At 44.0% G+C, this 25,942-nt stretch overlaps 1 protein-coding gene across 1 annotated transcript in view; it reads right to left on the reverse strand.

Annotated features, from left to right (window-relative positions):
• Positions 1-5,510: 5,510 nt before the first annotated feature.
• CDH20 (cadherin 20) overlaps positions 5,511-25,942 on the reverse strand; it is a gene marked incomplete at both ends in the record, with an annotated part of 36,680 nt that continues 16,248 nt past the window's right edge. The window contains 6 exons of the mRNA XM_082479233.1: positions 5,511-6,010; positions 7,402-7,653; positions 14,085-14,202; positions 16,089-16,210; positions 18,746-18,882; positions 22,370-22,623. Of these exons, the coding sequence (XP_082335359.1) occupies positions 5,511-6,010; positions 7,402-7,653; positions 14,085-14,202; positions 16,089-16,210; positions 18,746-18,882; positions 22,370-22,623 (1,383 nt within the window). The remainder of the gene's footprint in view (positions 6,011-7,401; positions 7,654-14,084; positions 14,203-16,088; positions 16,211-18,745; positions 18,883-22,369; positions 22,624-25,942) is intronic.

The following is a 25,942-nucleotide window of genomic DNA, read 5'->3' on the forward strand; positions in this document are numbered from 1 at the left end:
GCTCGGACTCAGTGATGCAGGTGGCCTGATCTGCTGCCTCTAAGGCCAACAGTAAAATATCTTGCATGTCAGTGGGCGCAGGATCTTTAGAAGGTTGATATAGGAAAGCAAAACTGAAAATTTGTCCCTAAAGCTTTGGTTTGGCGGTGAGACTCCCCAGCCCTTACTGCTTTCCTAGCATCATAGCTCTGACTGCACCTCAGGTTCACTGCTGTCCCTGCTAATCTTCTTCTGTCTGTTTAAAGAGGATGCACTGATACAGATCATGACTGCATTACAGTCCAAACAAGAGGCAAATCGCTGACTTCTGTGCATGAGAATGAATCCCTTAGGTTATACAGCTGTTTTGTAGCAGTGGCTGTCTTGGAGCGCTCTGATGGCATATGCATTGCCCTGAGAGAGACAGGGCACTACTGAGTGAAAGGCAGCTCCTCCTCTTCTGAGTGCTGCAGATTTCAGCAGGCACAAATTAGGATGTCTTGGACAGCCCCACTCTGTTTACACCAGCTGCATATGAAGAGAATACATTAAGAGGCTCTCTCTTGAGCAGGATGCAATGGGTTGCCTCACTCCCTGACAGGCAAGAGGAGGAAAACCAGCAACATATTTAGCTTACAACAGTATGGATTTCCTCACTTGTCATCCTCACTTGTTATTGAGCTCACCTTCTCTGCTGGGGAGCAGCAGCCTCTCCTGGGTTTGGTCTAACTGATAGCTAAGATAGCATAAACCAAAGTGATCACATCTGACAGTGCCTTAGTGATAAGACCCTGCCAGTACAAAGGCAAAAGCAACTGAATCTCCATAACTTTGAATTTGTCCAGGTCAAAACTTTTCTGAAGTCTGTCACGCATCATTTGTGCCTCTTTTATGTGCCTCATTTCTCTTACTCATGTCCAGGACAGGTAAGACGTGGTGCATATGCAGAGCAGACGTCTGGGACCCATCTGTCCCTCTGGTTTGATGGTTCCTGGGAGCTGTGGTCAGGCAGCAAGCAATGAAGCAGGTTGTAGTTTGTGTTATGTGACAGTTGCGCTAAGCAACATCCAGGCATAAGGTAGTAAATAAGTATTTCAAGGTGACCAAAATATAACTTTTGTGTCCCCTGAGGATCTGTGTCACTACTGGTTTTAACGAATGGTCTAAAAGGGGATCATAGGCAGCAAATGTGACTGTGACATAAAATGATTAAGAGCAATAAAAGCTGAAGGAGAAATGACAAAATCAAGAGAGACCTAATAAAGCTGGGTAAATGGGCAATGCAGCAGCAAATGAAACGCAGCGTTGGAAGAAAATTTATGCCAGAAAGAATGATGTTAACTCTTTTTATGCATTCTTGAGTTTTGCGTTTTGCTCTGAAAAGATTCGTGCTCTTGACAGACAGCTTAAAGAGAGCTGCTTCTCAGAGCCTAGATGTGATGACCAATGCGGTACAAGAGATGGCAGGTCACACAATCTACCTAGACAAGAAAGAGATGGGTGGTAGGAAGGGAAAAAGAAAACATCAGAGACCACAGTGTTTGCCCACGGTCACTCATAAACCCAAATGTAGAGCAGAGGGCATGAGGATGTCGTGCCTCGGGCCAGACTCTGAACCGCATGCATGAATCCCCAGAGGCCAGGCCATTAAGAAGCACCTCCAGAGGGCCATAGCGTCATACAGATGGCCAAGACAGGGGGAATGAATCACTCTTTGTCTAACTACTCTGTTAGTTAGAGCGAGCGCTTAGTTGAGTTGCTTAGGCCATATGCTCAATTTTTAAATGGCTGGAATTAGTAAAATTACTTACACCCTCTGTTATTTCTTTCCTCCGAACCATTTATTTTCAGCCACAGCTGAGACTAGGGGATTGTTCCTGGACGGTAAATCCTTTTGTTTTTTCCTGAGAACTGGCAGCTGTGGAAAAAAAAATGTCATCAGAGGAACAAAATGAAATGGGTAGTGATAAAAGCTTTATGCACTCAGACTGGCCTTGGAGCACAGGGGGACTGGGGACACCAGTGAGGGCATATGGAATCTCGTCCTGGCCCTCTGACATTTCTGCCCTTACATCAGGGCAGTGGGTAGAATGTGGGTCCCATGTAGGACTGGGTCTGTCACTTTGAGGTGTTTGCTCCTGTGACAAAGCCCAGTCCCTCCACCATGGCAGGCTGAGCTCCCTGGCTGCAAACCACTAGCAGGTTTTATGTAGTGCTGCAAATGTCCGTGCACGCTGCCAGGCCTGGCATTGAGGAGCCCCAGGGCAGGAGACTGAGGACCTGTGTGATCAGCACGTTTGTTTCACTGCCAGCCTGTGTCACCAAACATTTCCCTTGGGCTAAGACTCTTCTCCCCTCTTCTACTTTGGGCCAGGCCTGCTGAGCCCTGCTATGTCCATAAATGGATCATTTTTATATCTCATCAGTAAAAACAGAGCGTTGTTCAGTTTTGTTTGTGGGAGGGTGATGGATGCAAGTGTTGGCTGTCTGCATAGAGATTTCACAGACTGCAAAAACACCGTCACCTGTTCCATAAAATAAAATAAAAAAGCCATGCTGCCAAGTGCCTGCTAAACACCAGCTGGTAAGTGTCACAGCATCAAGCTGTCCAACTATTGACTGTGCTCACAAGCTGAGGCAAACCCAAGGATAATCAGATAGCCTAACAGTGACGTGCAGCTTGGGAAGGTGGGTTCAGAGCCCATTCTGCCTGCAGGCTCCCCTGTGGTGCGAGGCCAAGCACCTAACAACAGCACCTTTGGTCCTTCCCCACCAGGTGACACACAGCTTGGGAAGCTGGTCTGAGCTGCTGCATAGCCTCTCTTGCTGAGGCCAGTGCTGAGGGCTTCTGTGGAGTAAAAACTGACCTTGGAGCAGCTTGTCCTGGGAAAACCCTCAGTAAACACAGTAGGTATCTTCAAGTTGAAGGCAACACGATGCTGGACTTCATTTCTACCCCCCTTCCTAAACCATTCCTAAACCCTTCCATGAACCATTCCAGTACCAGGACATGAAGAACTATTCAGAGGCTTTGTGTTACTGTAGACTGTGTCTAAAGAGAGAGACAGTAATGGTCTGAAAATAGCAAACTGTTGCTCTACAGGACAGAGTCATCTATGTGCATTGCGGGCTTGTATGGCAGCGAGGCATACTTGGCTAATACTTCCCAGGGAAGGCTTTCAACACCGAATATATTGATGCAGTGGAAAATTGCCTAGAAAGGTTACAGAGCCTTAACAGTCAGGGGTTTTAAGAATAAACAAGCGTCTGCTTAAAATATATAAAACTGATGATCAATTCAGACAGGGAATTGGTGGAATAGATGTCCTCTCTATCTTCCTTCCTGGCCACATATTCTGTGATTCCTGCTGCGTCAAGAGGTGAGGAAGCTCTCAGCAGTCTCTCAACAGCAGTTTTGCGTGCCGTACACCACTTCCTTCATCATGGTGGTTGCACTTATTTGTCTAGTGTTATAAAATCAACATGAGACAGTATGGTAAGTGCTACAGGATGAATGAAATAATCGTTATCACGTATTTTTCAGTGCTGTTTCTGTAATGGCGTAAAGCTGGTTCAAGTTCAGGTGATAAGCAGCACAGGTTTTCATCACATCAGATGAGCAAATGTTTGAGAAGTCACTAAAACTTTTTTCCTTGCTGGCTACCTGGCTCTCCAGGGGTGCATGACTTGTATGAGTCTCTGTGAAAACATGGCTCCTGTCTTATTGGTGCAGCCTAAGGCTAGGCAGAGACAGAAGGGTTTTGTGCACATCTGCAACAGAAATTGAGCACAGTATACATGTGGTAAAAGTGTGGTAACTGGATGGTTATGTCTGCACATCTATTTTCTGGGCAATTTTGAGATGGAGAGAGACCTTAGCTAGGAAGAAACCTGCAAACGTCATTGAAGACTGTTATGCTTTCAGAAGACTTTCGCCACCTTTTATGAAACTTGTGTTAGCGTAATTTACACAGCCCTTCCCATTTACACATGCAAACGAGATAAGATCCAGGCTCAAAACTCTGATTGCAGAGTAAGAATGACCATAAATGAATATTGTGTGTTACAGTCTGTCATGTCTCTGAAGGCGTGAAGTTCTGACAGGTCCATGTAACTGGTTTCCAAGCTTCTCAGTGCTCCAGCTGTAACGTTTCAAAAGTCAGTGAAGACTTTCTTTTGGTTTCAGCGTGGTTGGAATAGAAAAGTAACTTGTCTGGTGGGCTCCACATGGGCTGAAGACAATGTCCAAGTGAACACCAATAAAAGAAGCAGACAATCTGCTTGATCCCGCAAACTGAAGGCTTGTCTCCTTGACACGATGTTGATGAACCACTTTTTCTTGATGCTCGAGGCATGTGACAGTAAAGCCACAGATAAGCACTAACTGCTCTGTGCAAGGTAGTCAATAAATTGCCATCAGACCTTCCCTTCTGTTTAACTTTTATTAAAAGAGGTGCTAAGGTACTGTACTGTATGCAGTACATCATATTTATTACCAAAATTAACAAATATACAAAACTTATACATGTAATTTTCTTACATCCATTTATTGGTCTATAATACTGCATTTGTTCAAGTAGGTTATCTACAGTATGTAAACATCCCTTGGATTGACCTCACACAGATTAGGAAAGCCCATCTAACCCATGTAGTTACCAAATATAGCTTTTTCTTTTTTTTAAAATTTATTTGGCTTTCATTGGTAGAATCTAATCTTCACATTTGGCACATGGAAGAGACATCTACAGTGCAAAAGAGGCAGATTTTCTGGTTTTGTTCTGAGCAGTTTAGCGGAGTCATGGTTTTAAAGAGCCGAGAATAAATTTACACAAACTTGATAGGAGATGGATTAGTGTTAACACCAATGACTCATAGATCAGCCATTAAACTAGAGCAGAAATTCAAAGCCTCTTCCCCAGCCCTTTCGGCCAGGTGGAAAAAAACCTCAGCCTTGTTTCTAAAGGATTAAAAAGGACTCTGTTAGCAACAGAGAGAGGAGGTTTAGTTTACAAAGAGCCCTCTGAGATTCCAGTTTCAATTTTCTGCTTTGTGGGTTTTTTTTTAACTCTTGTTAGCAAGCAATTCTTTTTTCCTTTTTAATAGGGGAAAAATAACCAGTGGGGAACCACTTTACTGTGCTGGCAATTTCTCAGTGAGTTTACAAGGTTACAATTGGAGTTTACAGATCTTTGAACCCAGATGTATAGAGCTCAGTAAGCTGCCGTGTACAAGGGAGAGAGAAAGGGAGAAAGAGTAATGTCATTATATTCCAGGAGTGGAGCTTTCCAGTTTTGCTGTAAAAAACAGGGAAAAACCTTCTTCTGCTTCTCATTGTTTCAAAAATGTGACTTAATTTAACTGAGTAAAGCTGATCCAGAGAGACCTTCATTTGCACCCTTCTTCCCATTCTCATCCAAGCACCGTATTGCTATTTTTTAGGAGGCCTCACCCATGTCCATGGAAGCATTTGATGAGAATGGACCTAACCAGACACTGTTTCGCGTGGAAACCCCTCTGCTGTTCCTCGTCTGTTACCACAGAGCCCCACTGCTGTCTGTAGCACCGTACATCTCGGCCAGCTTTTTGAAGCGTGGCCCCCAGTCCGTCAGGTAGTCGTAGCTCTGGTCTGAGTCTGTCGTCACCGACTGTAGGGAGCTGAGCGACTCCGCCACCGAGCCGTTCCCTTCAAACATGTATGTCTGGAGGGAATCGAAGGGAGGTGCCCACAGGTCCATGTCAGCTTCGTACAGCTTGGCGAGCACGTAGTTGTGGACATTGTTGTCCATGACGCACACCTGAGGCACATATCGGGAGAGGCTCTCTATTTCAGGGAGCATGTCCTGCCGGTTTTTCACCACCAGCTGGGCCTCCCGCGGGTTCCACATGGCAGCAATATCAAAGGCCTCCGTGTCCTCCTCCCCACCGCCCTCGTCGTCGTACCTGACGATGTTCTCGTGGATGTTCTCCTCCTCGTCGATGATGTATGGCTGCTTCCGCTGGCGCCGCATGGAGAGGATTAGGAGCACCAGCACTGTGGGGGCAACAGAGACATGGGGCCATCAGTGAGAAGACAGATCTTGCAAGAACTTCATCCTCTCTGCTGCCCTGTTTTCCCCTCCGTGAGCTCAGCCAGCCCCTTGGATTTAAAGAGCTGTGGTGTTTGTGGGTGAAGGGGTGTAGAAATTCCCTACCCCCCAGTCAAAATTAGTAGCTTGAGGTCCTGCTAATCTGTCCCTTTTCTTATTTTAATTCTTAACTCTTGGTGACACTTAGGACATGTACATCCAGCAGTGCTTGCAACGCTTTTGCTACTTTAAAGCTAGCCAGATCAGGTACCAGTAATGGTTTACTTGCAGTGGCACACAGCTCCATAGAGATATTTTTTTCCTGCTGCGTAGCTGGGTTTTGCAGCCTGCTTTGGGGATGTCTCTTGGGCTGGGCATTGCACGTGATATAGATGGCTGGTGCCGAGGCGCCATGGTGATATGTCTACACAGCAAAATGCTGAGCTACCCCCTTAGTCTGCTCCAGAGCATTTTTATGTTTATCATCTGCCTTGGGCTGGGTAGACCTACTGTCAGTTGCTCTGTGCTGATGGGATGCAGATGGTCCTTAGCAAAGGAAGAAGTGGTCATACAGGCACCAGAGGCCTTTATGATTGAAAATGTGCCATCACCTGGTGACTGTATTTCCAGGGCTAGAACTCAGCAAAGGTTTTGAATGCTGAAATTTTGAACTGAGGTATCAAGGCTCCTTTGAAGAGCCAGAATCGAGGCACTTTTAAAGAATTTTTTTTCCAGGTGCTCCTCAAACTGGGTCCTCTGAAATTTCAGGGAATGTGTGTTTTGAACTATCTCATGACTCGAGAGAGTGAAGTTCATTTGTTAACAACAGCTAACAGAGGACATAGAGGGCCTGGGCAAGGAAAGGATGAAATTTATTTGTGGAGACAGACCACATGCAAGATGCTCAGCCCCTTTATAGCAGCACAGGCGCCATTTAAATGTAGTGTTTCAAGGAAAAAGGGTGGAGGTGGGGATATCTGCTGCCAAAAGACAAGAGGTGGAGCCGGACTTACCACTCCTGGTTCCTGTGGGAGCATATGATCAGAAATTGCTGAGGATGAGAAAATAACCTGTCCCCAGCCACAGCTCTCAGTACTTCCTCCTGGCACACCCCTTCCAGGAAAGCAGGGCCCTACCAGACACCCTAGCACTTTGGAGATCTGGCAGAAAAATTTGCAGGCCGTATTTTTCCCCCATTCCTACACCCCAGGGTCTGAAGTCATAGGCAGCTGACTACACCATTTGGTCCTTGATTTAGCCCTTTAAGTGTGTGCGTGTCCTTCAGCTTCAGTGGATCAGCACCCCCTGGCCAGAACTGAAGAGTTTGTCCCCTCCCAAGAAGAAGCCAAGGGTTTACCTAGCAGGACAAAGATGCAGGCGAGGATTGCAATGAGTGCCCCTCTGCTCAGGCTGACAGGGAGGACGTAAGCCTCCGCGTTGCAGGACATCACCATGCCATCATCATCGCAGCTGCACACGTGCACTGTCAGCGTGCCTGTGCTGCTCAGCACAGGGCGGCCGTTGTCGCTAATCAGGATGGGGAGGTAAAAGGTGTTCTGTTCATGCTGTCTGAAGCCAGAGCGCCTTGTCAAAATCCACGCTGTATTGTCTAGCAGTAGAAAATAAAGGGAGAGAAGAGTTTATATGCAGATCAAATATATTCAGCAGAGAAGGAAGGTTAAAAAAATCGGCCCTAGACCCACATCCATTTGTCTTCTCTTTTTTTTTCTTCTTTTTTTTTTCTTTTTTGGTTTGTCATTAATCAGTATTTTGCCTCTGCTTCCCCTATTCCAGTATCTTCTCAGGCCATAGCTCTAAACCTGCAAGGCATACACACCTTATGACTTGTCTTTACCCCTTATGACATAAAGTGCCCTGAGCAAACTCAGAGCCTTCAGATTTAGCTAAAAGGGCTTTCAGAAGGCAAGACAGAAACAAACAGTTGAAGGCAACTTATAGTCCCTGTTTGTTCATGCTCAGCAGGTTTTCTAGACCTCATTCTTAAGTGCTGCCACCATTTTGGAGATGCTAGTGCATAACCCTTGTAGACATGTTAAGGTTCTCTTTATGTTTTTTTTTTTTTTGATACATGGCATGGCCATCTGCTTGAGGCAATAAGGAGACAAAGGAAAAGAAAAACAGCTTGCTATCCTAGAGCACCAGCGAGTTGAAAATTTGCAACTAAACATTTTTCAGTGAAATTCAAGCAATTTCATTGGCACTTTTGCCATTGAAAAAAGTTGGAATGCTTCATGTCAGAATTCATTGTCAGAATTATTCTGCTTTGTTTTGACCATTCTGCTTCATTTAGTGTGACTGTCTGCTTTTTATAAGAGCTTGAATCAAAATGAATCAAAACGATGCTGCTGAAACAACATAGTAATAGAGTGACCTAACACCCAGTTGCTGTTGGTCATTTCAAGGGAAATTCCTCCCTTTGAGGATTTTTCCTCCATATTCAGCATGTTTTTTAAAATGTCAGAATTTCCCAGTGGCATTTGAATTCCTGTCTACCCCCTCCCTCAAATTCCTCAGACTGTGCACTAAGTTTCCTAATCAGAAAGAAATTGGATTCAGGAATTTGTTCTTCTAAATTCTCATTTCAGGAATGCAAAGGCAAAATCTTTGGAGATGCATGATGATTTTGTCAGTGCTGGTTTTCAGGCTTTTTGGTCTCAGAGACTTTTGGAAAGTGCAACACTGAACGTCTCCAATGTGATCTGGGCCACCAGGGAGTCTAAAGGAACCTGCAGGAAAATTGGCCCTTGTTACAAACAGGTCTGCAAATCTTGGGCCAGCTAAGATAAATGGGGAACACCGGTACTTCTCCTTTTTGGCAGACCTACAAGCCCTGACCATGTGCAGTGATGCTGTGGGATTTTTGGGAGCTGAGCTTCACGCAGTTTCTTTTACTACTTAGTTTTGCTTCCTGTTCCCTTGGTTCAAAAGAGGTCACAGTCTGGCCATCTGCATCTCCAGGTTGTGACCAATGTACATTTGCTATGCTTGGAAATGGAGGATGCCAATCAGCGGTTCCCAGGTGGATTGGCACAATGGAGCTGCTGCCAGGAAATGGCAAGAAACCTTCTGAACACAAGTAGACTGTGAAAAGCCCCAAAATGTCAACAAGCCATTGTTCCAGTTCCTTATTATTTCACTGCCAACTCCCTGCTAAAATTTAAATCTTGGGTGATTTTCTTCTGTGCAGAGACTCGGGTTGCATGCAGGTAAATCAGCTGTATTATCTGCTGGAGTCTGAACATCAGAAATGATTTGATGGCTTTTAGGAGTGAAATCGGGAATGTTATATACAGTGAGCTATGGAATATATGCAAACTCAAGCTAGACTCGCTAGACTTGCCTGCTAGACTTAAATTATGCTCCGAGTTCAGTACTTTGTGCTGTAAATCTTATGGCATCAGACAGTACCAGTGCACGTAAGTATTGAGACGTCAGCTCCACAGTTCATGAGATTAGTTTGAATTTGTAACATGTTTTTGAAAGGAATCTCAGGGTCTTTTATTTCTTGCACGTCAATGACATTTCAAGATTTTACTCGGAAAGTGTAAAATTCTGAAGTGTGTGTGCATGTCTGTATGTGAATATATAGTGAAATTGTAATGTCTTGTTAAATCATGTAATCCCAAAAGCTGAAGCTCTGAGAAAAAAAACCACCAGGTGCAAGCTGAAATCCCAAGTTGCTTAAAACTGAGTACGTGTCAGTGTTTACTGATTTCACTACCCTTTCCTATACCATGCAGCTCTGAGTATGTGCAGCAAGTGTGGACAGATGTAGATAATTTTCAGGAACGTGTCCCAAAACCCAGCAGAGAGCTTCCATGGCTCTTGGGCAAAGGCCATGCTGTGGATGGGAGCCCTCATCTCGTCTCCTGCAAACCTCCCCATCCTCTCTCCTGGGGCACACGCAAGGGCTTTCTCTCCCTTGGGCTGTTTGTGTGCCCTCTGGTACGCGCTCCCCAGCTATTAATACCACATCTTTTCATCACTGGGCCTGCTTTAGCAAGAGGAAAAGCAGCCCAAAGGGCAGAAAATGGCAAAGCGCCTGCTTTTATGCAGTGTCAATGGAAACATCTGAGTCATCTTAACAGGGTAGTAATTTGGTTGCATTTTTCTTTCCTGGGTGAAAGACTCACTCTTTTTAAACTGACTTACCACAGAAGTCACCAATTCTATTTAGGTGACAGCAACCCTTCATTTTAAGTAAAATTGCTCTTTGTGAGGTAAAAAGACTTCATTATTCTGAGTTGGTCACACTTTGCCTGTAAAAGAAGTCACAGGCAGTGAACCTGTGGAAAATCAGCTAGTGATAGATCTCAAGTGTTTTTAACCATAAGTCTTTTTTCAGGCTAAACCCAAGTTTCTGTAATTAAATATTGAAAGATATACACACACATATATATATATATGCTGTGATGTGCTGACCATATCACCCAGGTCTTAAATGTTCTTGGTGACAAAATTCTCTTGGTGATTCTTGGAATTATATTTCAGTCCTTTGGTTTTGTTTTGCTTTGTACTAGGCAGGCATCCAAATCATCCCTAAAGAATTGTTCTACCTGTTACTCTGCAACTGCAATAAGTTTGTGCCAAAGCTTGTTGTGTGACTTATCAAAAGCCAATGTGATTTGACGTGCTACTGCAGTGCAAAGGACATGCTGAAACGTGATGCAGCATGGCAGAAACCAGAATACACAATTTTCTTCCAAATTTGATATCTGCTAAGTTCCAGCCATCAAGAGAAGAGGGCTTGTGAGGACATGAAAGCCTCCATTATACTGAAAAAAAAAAAAAAAGCAAGCATGATAAGAATGCACAATATTTTTGCATCACAGCTTCCAACACAGTGTTGTTGGCTCGCAGAGGGCTGGGTGGTAGCGCTTAGCTATACTGCTGAGCAGAGATACTGAAGATTGCACCATGGCGGGTCCGACGCCTGTGTGTTCAGTAGGAGGTGAAAGCTGTGCTTCCCACGGGCATGCGGGCTGGTGTCTTCATGTGGTTGTGAGGGCAAACCATGGAGCATCTCCTTCCTGCAGTTTTCTGCCCCACTGGAAGTGATTTACCTCCCTGGAGAGGTCAGGGGAATCAACCACTGTGTAGATCCAACCCCTGAGATCACTGCTCTTCTCACAAGAAAGACTTGGTTTCTTTCTGCATGCATCTGTACAAGAACTGGGGATGATTAGTCCAGAACTTCTGTTAGTTTTTAGAAACTAATTTTAATAATTATGAATAGTTAGGAATAATATAAAGAAATATTTCACCAGGAGTGGGAGAAAGAGCACAAGGAAGCAAGCGTTACCGACACCACTGGCTTGAGGATGGAGTCACACTTTTTCTTGGGTTTTTTCAGCTCACTGCTTTTGCGCTCTGCCGAAGCGTGAGGTAGACCACAGGTTTAGGGAAGGAAGAAATAGCTAAAAAATTTCCTAGGACAAATTTGAATGCAGTGGGGAGGACTGCCAGAGGCTTCCAATGATAGGCCTGGTGGTGGTATCACACTGATGCCTGCACCCATAGAAATGGCTACTGTCTTCCTCAGTTCCTGGTACTCAAAGACAGAGGGCAGCAGCAAAGGGTCAACAGAAGATCAGCTCAGAGTTTAATCTGGAAATGCAGTAAGGTTTTTTTTGTTGTTCATCCCATTCTTACAGCAAGCCCTTTTTGCCAACGTTTTTCCAGCATAGTCTCACCCGGATTGTGAAGCGGGGGAAGATGGCTTGCCAATGCCCTACTTTAGTAACCAAAGAGATGGGAGACCCCAGCTCAATTCCCTGCTCCATCACATATATCCTGTATGGCCTTGGGAAGTCCTCTAGGCCCAGATCTTTGCAGATACTTTCATGTCTATCTCCCACTGATTTTACTGAACTCAAAGGGAACCAGGCGTGCAAGTAGCTTAATTTCTCCTTGCCTCACATCCCTGTCTATAAAGTGGAGAACAATAGTATTTCTCTGTCTGCCAGAGATATGTGGAGAATGAATAGACTGAAGAAGTTCTCAGAGACTAAAATGACAAGGGCCAAAGAAATATGTAAAACAGCTCATCAGAATGCAAACTGTGGTCTATCTGTTGCTCAGCAATTTATACTGAGAGCTTTATACAAGGTTTTAATTGTTGCCAGGAAGGCTGCACGTCTTGCAGTTTCTCTTACCGCTGTATCGGACAACCAAGTAATCAGCACAATTGCTAATCTTAATAGCGCCTTCCCACAGCCCGGGAAGCGTTTCTGTCTCGTGGTTATGTGCACAGGCTGTGACTACCAAGGTGGGTTCTGTTTCTTGTCTTGCCACCCTGTGACATACAGTACAGTTACCGTCTCTGTGACTAAGTCGTATAATTGATATAGTCTTTAGTGGTCCCTAGATGAAAATATAAATTATTGTTGCTGAAATGACTGCTGCACACCAAATTGCTGAGGCAGTAAATTAATCCTTAATTGTGTATATTTCAAATAGTCAGTGGTTTGATACTCAACATTTTTATTTCAAATTTGTAACCAATAGTACCCCAAGCTTCTTGTGATATATAGCTCTGGAAAACTGGTATTTTACAGAGAATGGGAGGCACAGCCATTCAGTCACTGCTGTCACTACAAATTATTGCAAGTATGGCCTTAGACAGAAAAAGTGCATCTGATGCTGGGAATTTTGTGAGTTTCTTTTTTTAGAACAATGCCTTGAGGATGAAATGAGCGTCGTTTGCCAAGTGCTTTAGCAATAGTTGTGTTTTATTTGTTCTCTTATTTTGGCAATATATATTAAAAAATAAAACAGAGGGAGACAATGCAAGAAATTATGTGGGGAGGCTTCAGGGACCCCGCATAAAAAAATGCTTTTGGGATGAAAAAGCAATAGCACGCTGTGGAGGAGGGCTCCAGATCCTGCAAGTAGCATATTTTAAGACATGTTTGGTTAGTGAAGGCATGGGCTTCTTTATTAGCCTCTATGTTGCTCTTTCATGTGCAGAGGCACAGATGGGAGCTTATGGAAATAAGTGTGACAAGCGGGCATGTGGGAGAGCAGAGGTAGGCACTCTGCTTGGAGTCTGGCCACAGATGCTGCAGGTGCCTTTCTCCCCATTTATTCTGGAGTTGTTTGATGATTTGTGGTACTTTACACACTAAACCCCTACTGAAATGCAGACTCTTCGTATTGGCTTTCAAAGCCCTGCACCAGGTCACTCAAGGTCATGCCTCTTTCCTGCTGAAGGCTGGTGTGGACCTGACCTCGGCACTGTTGTCTGCCCATGGAGATCCTCTATCAGCAGGTGTGATGTGAAGGCCTGCCACAGCGGGGCTTTCCTGTGGGCTCCAAAACCACCAAAGCTTCCCCAAAAGAAGCAAGTTCCACTGGTTAGGATACTCAAAACCCAGTGCTTTGCCATGAGTCTTCCCACTGGTGTTTCAGTTTCTACTTAGCACATCTTACGCAGACTTTTAGCTGTACGCCAAGTTACCCCCTGAGGCTCTGCATCTCTTCCCTCCTTCCCTCCCTCCCTCCCTCCCTTTCCTGGGGAAACCAGGATGTGCAAAGAGGAAGAAAAAAAGCGCTTGGGGGAAAAGATTGGAACAGTACAAGAACCTTCCCTTTCTGTGCCTGCGAGAAAACACGAAGAGTACAAAAAAAGAGCAGTGTAATTCCCTTCAGATTTGTCTCCTAGTTCCAGTTGCTATCCTACCTTTAAGCATCTCCTTTTGAACGAATGCAATTTCCACTCCGGTAATCCGAGATGCCTGCAGCCTGACCACAAGACCTGAATTTGCACAAAACACTGGCACATTTCCTCGAAAAAGAAAAAGGGGCCTATTGCTAGAGAATATTTATAGAGAAGAAAATATCATATAACCTTCAAGTCTATTAAGTAATATGTCATTTTATCGCTGCCTTTAAGGAGCAGGTGTCACTTGGTATTATTTGAAATGGCAGTCTTATCACACGCTGTAAGTCACAGCCTCTCAGGTCCAGCTCAGGCATTAGAAATTAGAGTAGCTAACTGTCTGTGTCCACTCTGATTACCTTGATTGTCCCTTAGAGTAAAGTTGGGGTTGTTGGCTGCCTCCGGAGCCAGGCTGTAGTAGAAGTGCTGACCCTCCTGTGGGTCATCCCTGTCGATGGCGCTCACTGTCTGGATCAGCTACAGAATACAAGAACAAAGCAGAAACAGGTGAGAAGCAAAAAATATATGATATAAATAAATAAACAGATAACATACGTATATATTTATGTATATAAATATAAGCCATATTTTTTTTGAATAAAACTGTCTTGCTAAGGTACAATAGATGAATCAAGAAGAGACTCAAAACCTTGCAGGCTCCATTTATTTTGCTGTGATCATGCAAATCACTTTTAAACAAAGGAGGAGACAGTCAGTTTTGGTTCAAATAACAGACACTTATCTCTCATGCATCCCTATCTTCTGTTGCACGTTTCTTTTTTCTTTTGGAGGCCCAGGGTGTTCAGAAGATACGTTGTGCATTAGAGAGCTTGTAAGAAAGCCCATATTTATTTTCAGCTTAATTTTGCAGGTAGAAAAGGACTTCAGATTGATTATTTTATCACTCTCTTAATTTTAAATCAATTAGACTCTTTCCAATATGTCCGTGGAAAAGAAAGAAAGAAAATGCAACCATGCAGACAGCCTGTATATGCAATAAATAACACCGTGGAGAGCAACTAAGACAACGCTAAATCCAGAAAGAGATTTGTCACCTCACCTATAGAGGCTTAATAAAGTAGGTCTAACAGCTTGAAGCACAGTGAGCTATAGCTCTGTCTGAATAAATATTCTGACATCTTTTTAGACAAAGAATAAATCTTCACCTGGGTTTTTGCATTCAAAAGTTATTTTTGGATTCAAAGGCAAATGACAGACCCATCAAGTCTTATTCAACACGTTAAAACTGATTTCAGAACTTTTCAAAATGTGGCAACAGAATTTGGCTTTCTCCATGGAAAGAAGCAGCCCAAATTAGCGTGCATTTTTTAGAAAGCTTATTATTTAGGCCACTCACGCTTCAAAGCCGGGAAAAAGGCTAGGCAATGATTTCTACTCCCTGTACTATTAAGGATGCCTGTGAATCAGTGGGATGAAATTATCCTGTATATGATAGTTGTGAGGACAGTTGTTCCAGCAGTGAATAGCTATTTCATTCTGCTTTACAGCAGGATGGGAGAAGCTTCAGTGAACACGCAGTGATATTGTTAGCTTAATTTTTCCTTCACAAATCATAATTGGTGTGCCTGTGTGTTTGAACTATGCTAGTCATCTTTGCATTAGGAGATGCAAGTCCCCACTGTGGACCCTGGGTGGTAAAGCGCGAGGTCACCTCCCCACAGGTGATCAGTAGAGCTTGCACCAGCTTCAGCCAAGGAGAGCTCACGTCCACCTGTGGCAGAGGCAGACCTTGTTTACGGGGTTTGATGGGGTTTTGGAAGGGAGAGGAGCAAAGAGGCATTACTGCTTGCTTGGATGTGCTGGTTTACAGTGTTTGGAGCTGGAAGTCGTGTGTTATCTAACAACTCTCTGTCATCTCCGGTTCACAGCAGAACAGATCCAGTTTGTCACCCCTTTGAAGCTAATGTAGGCTGTTAAGTCCAGGTCTCTTAAGGATCTTATAAATAGGGTCTTTTAAAAGTAAGCCTTGTATGCCACACACGGGCCAGACTGACTCGGGGGCACTTCTCAGAACCCTTCCACTCTCTTTGTTGCTGCTGCAGGACACGCTGGGTGTTCGCCTGTTGGCGCCTGCCCAGGGGGAGGCTTTGTTTCAGCTGTGAGGTATGTTGTGCAGTGAGTCTGGAAACTACGGCAGGAGCAAAAAAAGGTGCTATGTACAATGCTAATCCCAATGCGATGTGCTTTCCTTTGGAAAGCAGCGCAGACAGCGGCTGACGAAGAGTGCAGGTGAAACATGCGGTGACCTGAGCCCTCTTTCCAATGCTCACCCTTTCTGGCACGGTGTCTCCGTGTAGGACAGCATCCCCTCCCCAACCCCTTGCGTTACTGGCGTTTCTCACCTGCCCCGCTTTGGCGTTTTCACAGACAAAAGCTTCATAAAACCTTGCAAACTCCGGCGCGTTGTCATTCACGTCCAGGACTTTCACCGTCACGGAGACGCTGCCCACCTGCGAGGGGTTGTCTGGAAGGAGGAGGCACAACGTAAAGGAGGGCAGTACACAGGAAGGGGAAAGGGCTGCTCCTCGCTCTGCTCGAGAGGTAAAGCAGCTTTTTCGCTACTGACTGGCTGGCTTTAAATGACATTTTTGCAGTGGGAGCTGCGGTGGCTTGGGGGTTGTGTGACTCGGAGGGAGTTGCAAATGCTGCTCTCTTTCTATCCTGGCTTCCCATCTAATTGCATCTTTGTCAAACAAATTCTGTGAAAGACTTCAATCTGGTTCAGTATTTCTGAGACTAGTGACTATTTCTGTAACAAAAGTTGTAGACAATGCTCTGTCTTTTTTTTATTGCCCTTTGACTGGGAAATACTGTTTCTTGAGCCTTGGTACTGGTGGCACAAATTACGAAGGGACTCTTTAAGGACAGTCTTGTTATTTGGAGCTTGTTGAAAGTGGTAATTCTGCAGTTCAGATATGTTTTTGCTCAGAATTCATGTTCCTTGAACTCAGAAATAGTGTCAAGTATCTGATATTTTGTACAGGGGGGTTTAAAATGTAATAACACATGAAATTGTACAGAAAAGCTTTCATTGAAGCTTAAAATTGCAATGAAAATTTTATATTCTGCATTACATCATTTCTGATGTTTCTGTCCCATTGGTTCATTAGCTTTCTTTGCCAGTAAATCCAGGCATCATTTCACCTATCTTCACAATTTCCAAACTAAGTGACCACAGAATATTTTTTTCTCATGTTTTTCTGCCCCAAAACATCTTTTTTCCCTTTATTTAATGATAAAATGAAACTCTAAGCAGAAAGAAAAAAAAGTTCATTTTTAAGAGGTCAGAAAAGGTGCAAGAATCAGAAAATTCTTAAAAAATAGTATTCTCATCTTCTTTGTAGCCATACCACTTTATGCATTTATCTCCGAATACATTTCCCTTTATAGCAAGAAATGATATAAACAATAGAGAATTTTCTTACACTCTGGAATTTTCTTAAATGTTCAATGTACTGTATCCATAACATGTGTCACACTGTATCATTGAGATAATACTCTTAAAATTTTATTGTTTCTACTTAATTTATAATTTAATCCTCTAGCTTCCCACATATCCATACATATCTTGCTAACACACCTGTCATTGTGGCAGATGAATGTCTGCATTTACACTCTTAGTAACATTGATCTATCTTTTAAAACTGGGAGTTTTATTCGGGAGTGCACAACTACAACATTTTTTAAACTCTTTGCTAAATTAAAATATTGTGCTGCACGTGTACAGAGCAAAACTGACAGGACTGCCGGAGGATGAGTCAAAGGAGGACATGACTTCATATTGCTCTCACCCTGGAGTGCTGCTACAGGGGCAGCTTCTACAGACTCATGTGTGTACATGGATTTACATGGGATTGCAATGGCCATTGGAGGCTGAAAATAAAACTAGCATCAGAATAGATGGGAGTGAGGTCCTATCATGTCACCAACCCTTCTCACTACTAAAAAGGGTACAGAAAGGCATCGTTTGCTGGAACAGCCTGCAAACATACGGCAGAGTCACCCAGAGTCTTGTGAAATATTCTCTCTGCTGACTTCAGGTTGGCCAGTTGGGTTTTGGGCAAGCTTCTCGAAACTTTTTTCCTCTCAAACTGCCCCATATCTCTGGTAGAGCCTGGATGTGCAGGAAGCTCTCTCAGACATGAGGAATGGCTCAGCTATTGGGAGCAAACTTCTGAAAAACTGCTGCCCCTCAGCAGATGAACTGAGATCCTGAGGAAAAGCTACATGGACCAAAGAGATTTCAGGTGAAGATTGGGTGAACCTTTTCTTTTATTTGCTTACATATCTTGAGCTCCTTTATGAAGCTTGTATCTGTTAGTATTTGAAACTCAGTTAAATTTTTCATATTGACACTATGAAATGATGAGCGTCTCCTTGTTCTCATAGCCTTGATAAACACCTGGCGTGGATGAATCCTGAGCTTCATTTTAGCTCATTGTAAAACCCAAAAGCATAATGAGTTCAGCATTCTAGAAGATCCCAAAGCACTCTAGCCCAAATTATTTATGGAGCAAGGTGATTGTGATGACATTTACTTGCTGCCGAACCAGAGCAGATTTCAACCAGTGACCTAGCAGTGTAGGATCATTGATGGCCACCAGTCCCTGCACCACTCAATCCTCCCAGATAGGCCTGGCAGCTCTGGTAGCTGTGCAGCCTCTACAGCGTCTGCTTCAGTTGCCTACCCTGTCTGGAGAGACAGAGCTCTTGCAGAAATACACCAGGAAGAGTTTAAATAAATCCCTGGAATACTAATGAATTGAAAAAGCAGCACTCTGCATTTAATTGCCAGCCTCTGCTCCCCCACCACCCTGTGAAAAAGGGCATAAAAAATAAAGAAAAATGCAGTATTCGCTTGTTGATGTCAGAAGAGTAATTCAGTTAACACGGCTTCCCACTCAGTGCGTAAGAACATGTGAATTGCTGAATTCAGGTCCCTCAGCCGGCTTTGTCTACTGTATCTCTTTAATCTGTGTACAGCTTGCATTCTCCTTACTCAGCTCCACGGCCAGCACAGTGATGTTGTGCCAAGAAACGTCCTCCCGGTCAAGAGGTCTTGCAGTCATCAGTGCTCCTGATGTAATGTCGACATAAAAGAACCGCCCCGGATCACTGCTCCTGTCAATCGAGTATCTGCAAGAGTACATATTAAAAGTATTATGCAACCCTTGTGAAAATTGTGTGTTAGAGCCAACAAAGTACCTCAGCAGGAATAATGTCATACACAGCAGATCCACATTCTTCCTCAACCTAGTCGTGTGCTCCATTGACTTGTGTTGGTACAGAGCTCAATGCTCAGAAAACTAGGAATTCATGTGGCTAACAGCATTTAACAGTGAGTAGCACTTCGATGGAGCTGGAAGACAGGAAGATTTAGAGGAAGAAGCCTCAAAGCAAGGCACAGCTCAGCACAGGAACATCTGCTTTACAGAGAAAAACTGTCAGTGAGGAGTGTGATTTCTTTTTCTAAGCAAAATAATCATGCCCTTTCCTTGGGCACAATTCAGACAGGATGAAAGCGACTTTACATCAGCTCATTCTCTGGGCACCTATGCTGATGAGGAGGAACCGTTCTTTTCCTTGGGCTTTTATATTCTCTCCTTCTTGAGGGTAATAAACTCCACCTGCATCCTGGACCATCCTACTGGTTGAGCCATGTCAACACAAGGGGGATGATGACTGGCTTTCTCACATCATCCAGCCAGAGAAACAGCTCCCTCTGTGAGGCTGATTCATCATAATTACTGAACCCGCCTGGCCAACGTGCCACTTTAACGCTGGGAACAAGCTTCTCGCACCCGTGAGCAGGGGAGTGTGGTGGTACCTGCAGGCCAGAAAACTCAGGCAGGAAGGCAGCCGACTGACAGCTGTCACTGCTGTACTCGCTCAGAGGGACCCTTTCGCAGGGTGTGTAAAATACTCAATACCCTTCATATGCGTCACTGTGCTCTTAACAGCACTTTGTACGAGCTGCCTTCCTAGCTAGCTATGTTAGCACGGTAAAAGATCCTTTGGCAAAAGCCACACGTGCGCCTGTGGAAATGCCACAGCCTAGAACGGAACCCAGGCTCACTCTCATTTTTGTTGGTTCTTTCTTAGAAGTTGATGGGAATTGAAAACGTTCATATAACAGATGCTGAACAGGGCTCATTCTTCTGAATTTTCTGCTTTCAGCACAAGTGCATTCACTGGTACAGGCATGCCAGCCTGATCTTTATATAGGGACTTATTAAACTGGGATATAAAATACTATCGAGCTATGTTGTTGGGAAAATCTTTTACACTTTTTTTCAGAAAAATCAAAAAGGGTGGGATGGCAGGTTCGCTTCCCTTTCCTTCCCAGTCCTTCCCATCTCTTCTTAAATAAAGAGATTCCTGAGACATTTGATTTATTTAGGAAATAAGTATGAATGTAGCTATATTTTGCTATAATAATTATTCTTGTATGAGGACTATAAAAAGAATTTCCCTCTGACAGTTTAAGGCCAACGAGTATCTGAAATTGAATATGGCCTTGTGATTAATGGTGCGGTATTAATCACAGGTGCCAAGAGGCACACGGGTGGAGTCTGTGTCTGGATTCTCCATGTAAGTTCTCCTGTTAATAATACCTGCTCCTTCATACTCGTTTCCACTGTATTCTTTAGGTAATCTTCCCGCCTGAATCGCTTAACAACAATCATGGCATATTCCCAGCCATCAGAATTTCAGTGTGGGAGGCCAGATAATGGATGCTGGCAAAGTGAGGATTTGAGAGTTCCCCCATGTTTAGTGACTCCTTCTGAAATGTGTCCCTGGCTTTTCCACACTTGAAAAAAAGGCAAAAGGAGGGGCCAGGTCACAGTTTTAATTTCAGATGGATTTCAGCTTGTGTAACAAAATATGTATCTGGGATTTTGGTTTTCTTTTTTTGCTTTGCCCTGTACAAAGTGAATGCAGAGTAAGCCTAAAGCATTACCGAACTGATACTGCACAGAGTTGACATGGGTGGAGGAGACCACATGAGAGGCAAGAACAAATTCTTAACATCTGCTTTTTAGATAGCATTACAAATGGTATCTATTCTTTTTTTCCCCTGTTTTCTCTACCCCAGTCATTTACATTTGTACATATTAGGTGTGGGGCAGGAAGGAGGGAAGAGGGAGGAAAGAAAGTGGGAAGAGAGGAAAATGGGAAGGAAAAGAGGAAGAAAGTTGTGAAGTCTTCAGAGTTACAAAGGAGCCTGTGCATATTTACAACTTTTTTTTTTTTAAATATATCTTTAGTGATGCATTTTGAGCTTTATAGAGTGCTGTTTCATCAAGGGTAGTCACTGGAAAGCTCTGAAGAAAACTAAAAACCTCATTAAAAATAACAATGAACACTTCTACCCTCTGATAGTCCGCAGAATTATTCTTATACTATTTTAAGCAGATTAGCACAAAGCTGTTTGCACTGCCGTGTTTGGATAATGCTAGGCAGTAATCAGCAAAATAGGATGTGGGTGGAAAAAAGTTTAGGGTAATGAAATTGTGATGCAGACAGTATAATACTTAGTTTTATTGAAGAATTTGAGACAATGTCATGAGAAGTATGATAACCTTATAATGTAGCTAGAAAAGATAGGTGTATTAAGGTAGCAGAGATGAAAAAAATAATTAGAGCAGCGACACAGAAAGCAATATCATTAAGAAGAACTGGCTTTGTGTCTGCTCAGATCTCCTAGCTGAAGATCACAGAGTTACTCATATAGATTTCACTTCCTTCAAAAACTCCAAATACTCAATGTTTCGACTCCCTCCTGTATTTCCCAGGACTGTTCCCCAACACAGACAGTTCAGAAGCTGGACTGACGCAAGGTTAGGGAAAGAGCAGCTCAACACCCAAAGTGTTTCTCAGGTGCGAGAAGCAGCCAACCTGCTGGGATTATTAGCTTGCAGTCACCTGGAGCTTCTGCAGGTTGTGACAATTAGTACATGGGCTGGCCTCGGCGAAAAACAGTCTCGGCTGATAAACTGAGCTGACTTGGCAGCCAGTGTGGAAAAGAGCGCTGTGGTCACACAAATCTGCTCCTTTGGCTCCTTGCTGAGTTGCAGCTCCAAAGCTCCCCTGGCTGTAAATAGAACTTTAACTTTCTTAACTTCTTATGGGAATATCTAGTTCTGCAGCTTTGACCTGACACTATATAATTTAGTGGTTCGCGAACATTTATTAGCATGCATTCAACCTACTCCAAAAGTAGCTGTGCATTTGAGCTGTTGACAAAGGCAGGCTTTGAAACAGAAGGAAGAGAGAGGAGAAGCAAGTTGATTACCTTCCCCTCGGTATGGTAGCAGAGTCTCAGCAATACTGTCAGGTTTTGTGCCAGGAAAGTCACGCGCGTCTGGGGTTTGGTTGTCATGTACGCTGTCAGGACACTCCTGACCACTTCACTGCGATGCCAGATGCAGACATTCTCCATATCACAGAAAAGGTAAGGGTGAGCTCCTGCACTGCTTTGGCAGTTGTAGCAGAGCCTTGCAGTATGTGAGATCTGCTTTGACTAAACCCACAGGCTAAAAATAGGGTTCCTCCTGTTTCAGCCCCATCACTGCCCCACCACCCAGAAGTACCAGGGGGAACATGCAAAGAGAGGACAGACCTGATAGAGTTGTTGGTCACATCCGGGTCCTTGGCAGAAATGATCTGTATGGTAGTTCCTATCTCCACATCCTCGGGCACTTCCACGAAGTAGAAGCTGGGCTCGAACACAGGAGGTTCGTCCACATCCTCCACGCTGATGTGGACTGTGGTGGTGTCGCGGAAGGGACCCAGGTTCAGGAACCGCATTTCCAGGTGGGGGTTGGCACCCTCTACTTTCAAGGTGTAGCTTTTCTTGCTCTCAAAACTTAAAGGCTGAGGAGAAAAAATATATCTAGCATTAGGCACACTTAGCCATATGATTTAGGCCATATCATTTTAATTTTCAGAAGTAAAAGATGCCCTCTAATAGAAACTGGTGCTTCTGTTTTAAAATAAATCTTTACTATGATTCTCAATCATAAGGGTAACAAAGATAAATATTTGCAGATGGAGACAAAGCAGTGAGTGACAGTAGTATTAGAAATGGCACTGTCTGCATCTTTTTTTTTTTTTAATTTAACAGTTAAACCGAAAAAGCCAGGAGAAATATTTGCAGATCAGTTCAGAATACACATTCTTTCATTCTTCTTGCTGAAATGAAAATAAAAGTGGCCACACCACCACTGTGTTGTGATTCACACAGGGTGTTTCGTGCCACTCTGAGGAAAATACAGGCAGAAACAGACAGTATGGGAGAACCTGAAAATAAGGTAAAGATATGAAGAGCTGGTTCCTCAAAAATGGGTCCTGGTGGCAGGGACAAGGATGTTCACACATAAGGTGGAGGTCCCAGTTAGCGTTCTCTTTTCTCCCTGAGGAGGTCTGAGTCTCATCTCCAGAGCGCCCCGTCTGCCAAGCTGCTAAAGGGCTCCGGTGGCAGCAGGGCACATGTTCAGCCTCTCTTGTGGGATCCTGCTCCGGTTTGTATGTGTAATCCATCCCACTTTCTAGAAGTCGGCTTTTTCACCTCCTCAGTAAGTGTCCTAAACACAGGTTCACAGCCCAGGTGTGCTGAGTGCTAGGATTTGAATCTCCTCCCTGCCTAGAGAATAGTTTAATTTTAAAGCACTATGAGCTACCCCAACCTTCTCCTGCAGAAGCCCTTCCACTTTGTATTAAATACTCAAGTATTATTTGAAACAAGGAGTGGGAATGACTCTTTTTTTTTCTTTTCTTTCCTGGGATAATGGGTAAAGGGCTGGCAGATTCCTCTGTTAGCAGTTTCATTAATTTGATTTCCTTTCTAGATAAAACTATTTGGTGAACATGGATATAGAAATAATTGATGCTGTCACTGAACTTTTCAATAAATAATTTTTTCATCTCCCTTTCCCCTTCTTTTCACAGATCCCTGAAGAAAATAAGGCCTCTCCAAAACCTGCTCAGACCTAAATGGAGAGTTCTGTATTTAACATTCAATTTACCAGTCTTGATAAGAGGTAACTAAAAGCATCTGACAACCAGAATGGCAGTATGGAAGGATCATTCCAAAACACACAAAAAATTTTCACCAGATGAAGTACACCTTGCAGAGGACACAGTCTCACTTCCCAAGTTGCAGTTAGAAGTTAAAAGCAATCCCACTGTGGTTAAATGGTCACAACCCTTTACTTGTATCATCTGGGGAGTGTTAACACTGAAAACCAGCACAACTGGATCCCCTTAGCTGGCACAGATCCTCAGCAAGGCAAACTTTGTACCAGAAAAGAAATGGCCCAATTCTCAGTCTCCTTTATGTTACATGAATGGCTTTCAAAATGTGTGGCTTTATTTGTACACAGGGAATTGAGCATTGTGTGTGGATCTGTCATGCACAGTCTTTGTTCATTCAGAGTCCAGGAACATCACTGCTGTTCCTATCCGACACCTTTACTTTTCCTATTCAGCTCTCCCTTTTTGAAGAGCTACTGCCAGACTGGGGCAAGAAGATGAGCAGGAAAACAGAGAAGAAGGAGGATACCGAAGCAACTGAAAGTTAAAGGTGCAGTGATCATTACTGTAGCAGTGAAGTCCTCCTCGGCCAGTCATAATCCACCCCCTTTCTGCACTGCTCATTAGTGCAGCCAGCCAATTCTGCAGCCATGAGACGTGTATTAGTTTAAGCGACATCAGCAGAAGTTTCACACGCTGAGGCATAGCAGGAGTATATACTATGGGCCTCAAAACACCCCCTGAATTCAGCAGAGGCTTCAATACTTCTCTACGGCCACAACAGCTTCTTTCTTCAGAAGTGGAAATATTGCGGTGACATACAAAAGCTCACACTTTCACAGTAAAATTACCAGTACTGATGTCCTGCATAGGAATGCCTGATGAGAGACTGGAGGTCTTGAAATTATAAAACAAAAACTCACTCAGCATTTAGTATATGGTGAGAAATGGAAACTGGAATGGGAATTGATTTTCTTGTGCTGGGGGAGATGACAGTCCAGGATTACTGGAGATGCTGTGCAGCAATAGTGTATGAACTGTGCAACCTGTGGCAGCAGGTACAAGCAGCTGATCTGAAACTTGCTCCTGCTGCCCTTAGTTCCACCCGGTAAATCAGTGACTACTGCAGGCATAGCGCTTGCCAGAAAGGTTTTAGCTAGATCTACAAACATATTACCCTTTACTGCAGAGTCATTATGGTCTACCAGTTGCATATTTATGCGTTGTAAAAATAGCAATAAAATATATTCACGTGACCAAGCAACAGTTATTGTCCATCTGGCAAAGAACGCGCAGTGCAAAGCTGCCTTAACGTATACGAAGAAGGAGGCCATTATATCATAGTTTCTCATGTGAAGAAAACCGTGTGAGAATCATTGCATGTACACTAAAAAGCTAAGTTACAGAAAGAGCAGTTAAATCACAGAAACACTTAATAACTATAAAACCCAACTGCATTAGGAAAAGACTTAATGACCTCGTTAGAAAAAGTGAGGAAACTGAACAAGTGTGCAAGGCCAACACGTTTTTGGGGCTTCTGAGTTCAGACACCCTCAGTCTGCTTTGGACTCCTTCATCAGCAACCGTGGCTTTCCCTCCTGATCCTCTCACGTGCCAATGCCTCAACATTGCTGCCCGCCCCCCCCCCCCCCAGCATCAGATTTGTCTTCCATGGTTGTGCTCAAACCTCTTTCCAACACTGGTCCCGTGGAGAGGGCAAGCAGGTTGCCTTCTCCTGTGAACCGAGCGTGCTGCAGAACGCAGCCGAGAGGAGAGGCACCCCACAGAAACCTCTCCTTGTCCTTGTCCTTCTTCCCCTGGTGCTGAGACAGGCATGGAGAGGTGCACCACGCGAGCAGGACTTAGCAGGGGCAGTTGCTGGGCAGGAGGTGGGGGCTGGATAACCCACCGCCCTGCCTCCTCCGGGCAGCGCGGCAGCCAAGGCAGGGAGAAGGGAAAGGCTGTCACCAGGGTGAGCATCAGCCTCGCAGGCAGGGAGCTTGGAAGGAACTTGGAAGGAACTTCAGGAAGTGCTCAGCATTTTTTTTGTGGGATTTGTTGGCTGAGATAAGCGGCCACAAGACCACAAGCAGTGGTCTTACGTGTAACAGTGAATTCTGACTTTTTGATGCCCGCAGTAGAAGTGTTATTTTGTTTGGGA

The sequence above is a fragment of the Vanellus vanellus genome, assembly GCF_965231255.1.
Source record: "Vanellus vanellus genome assembly, chromosome: 2".
Lineage (NCBI taxonomy): Eukaryota > Metazoa > Chordata > Aves > Charadriiformes > Charadriidae > Vanellus > Vanellus vanellus.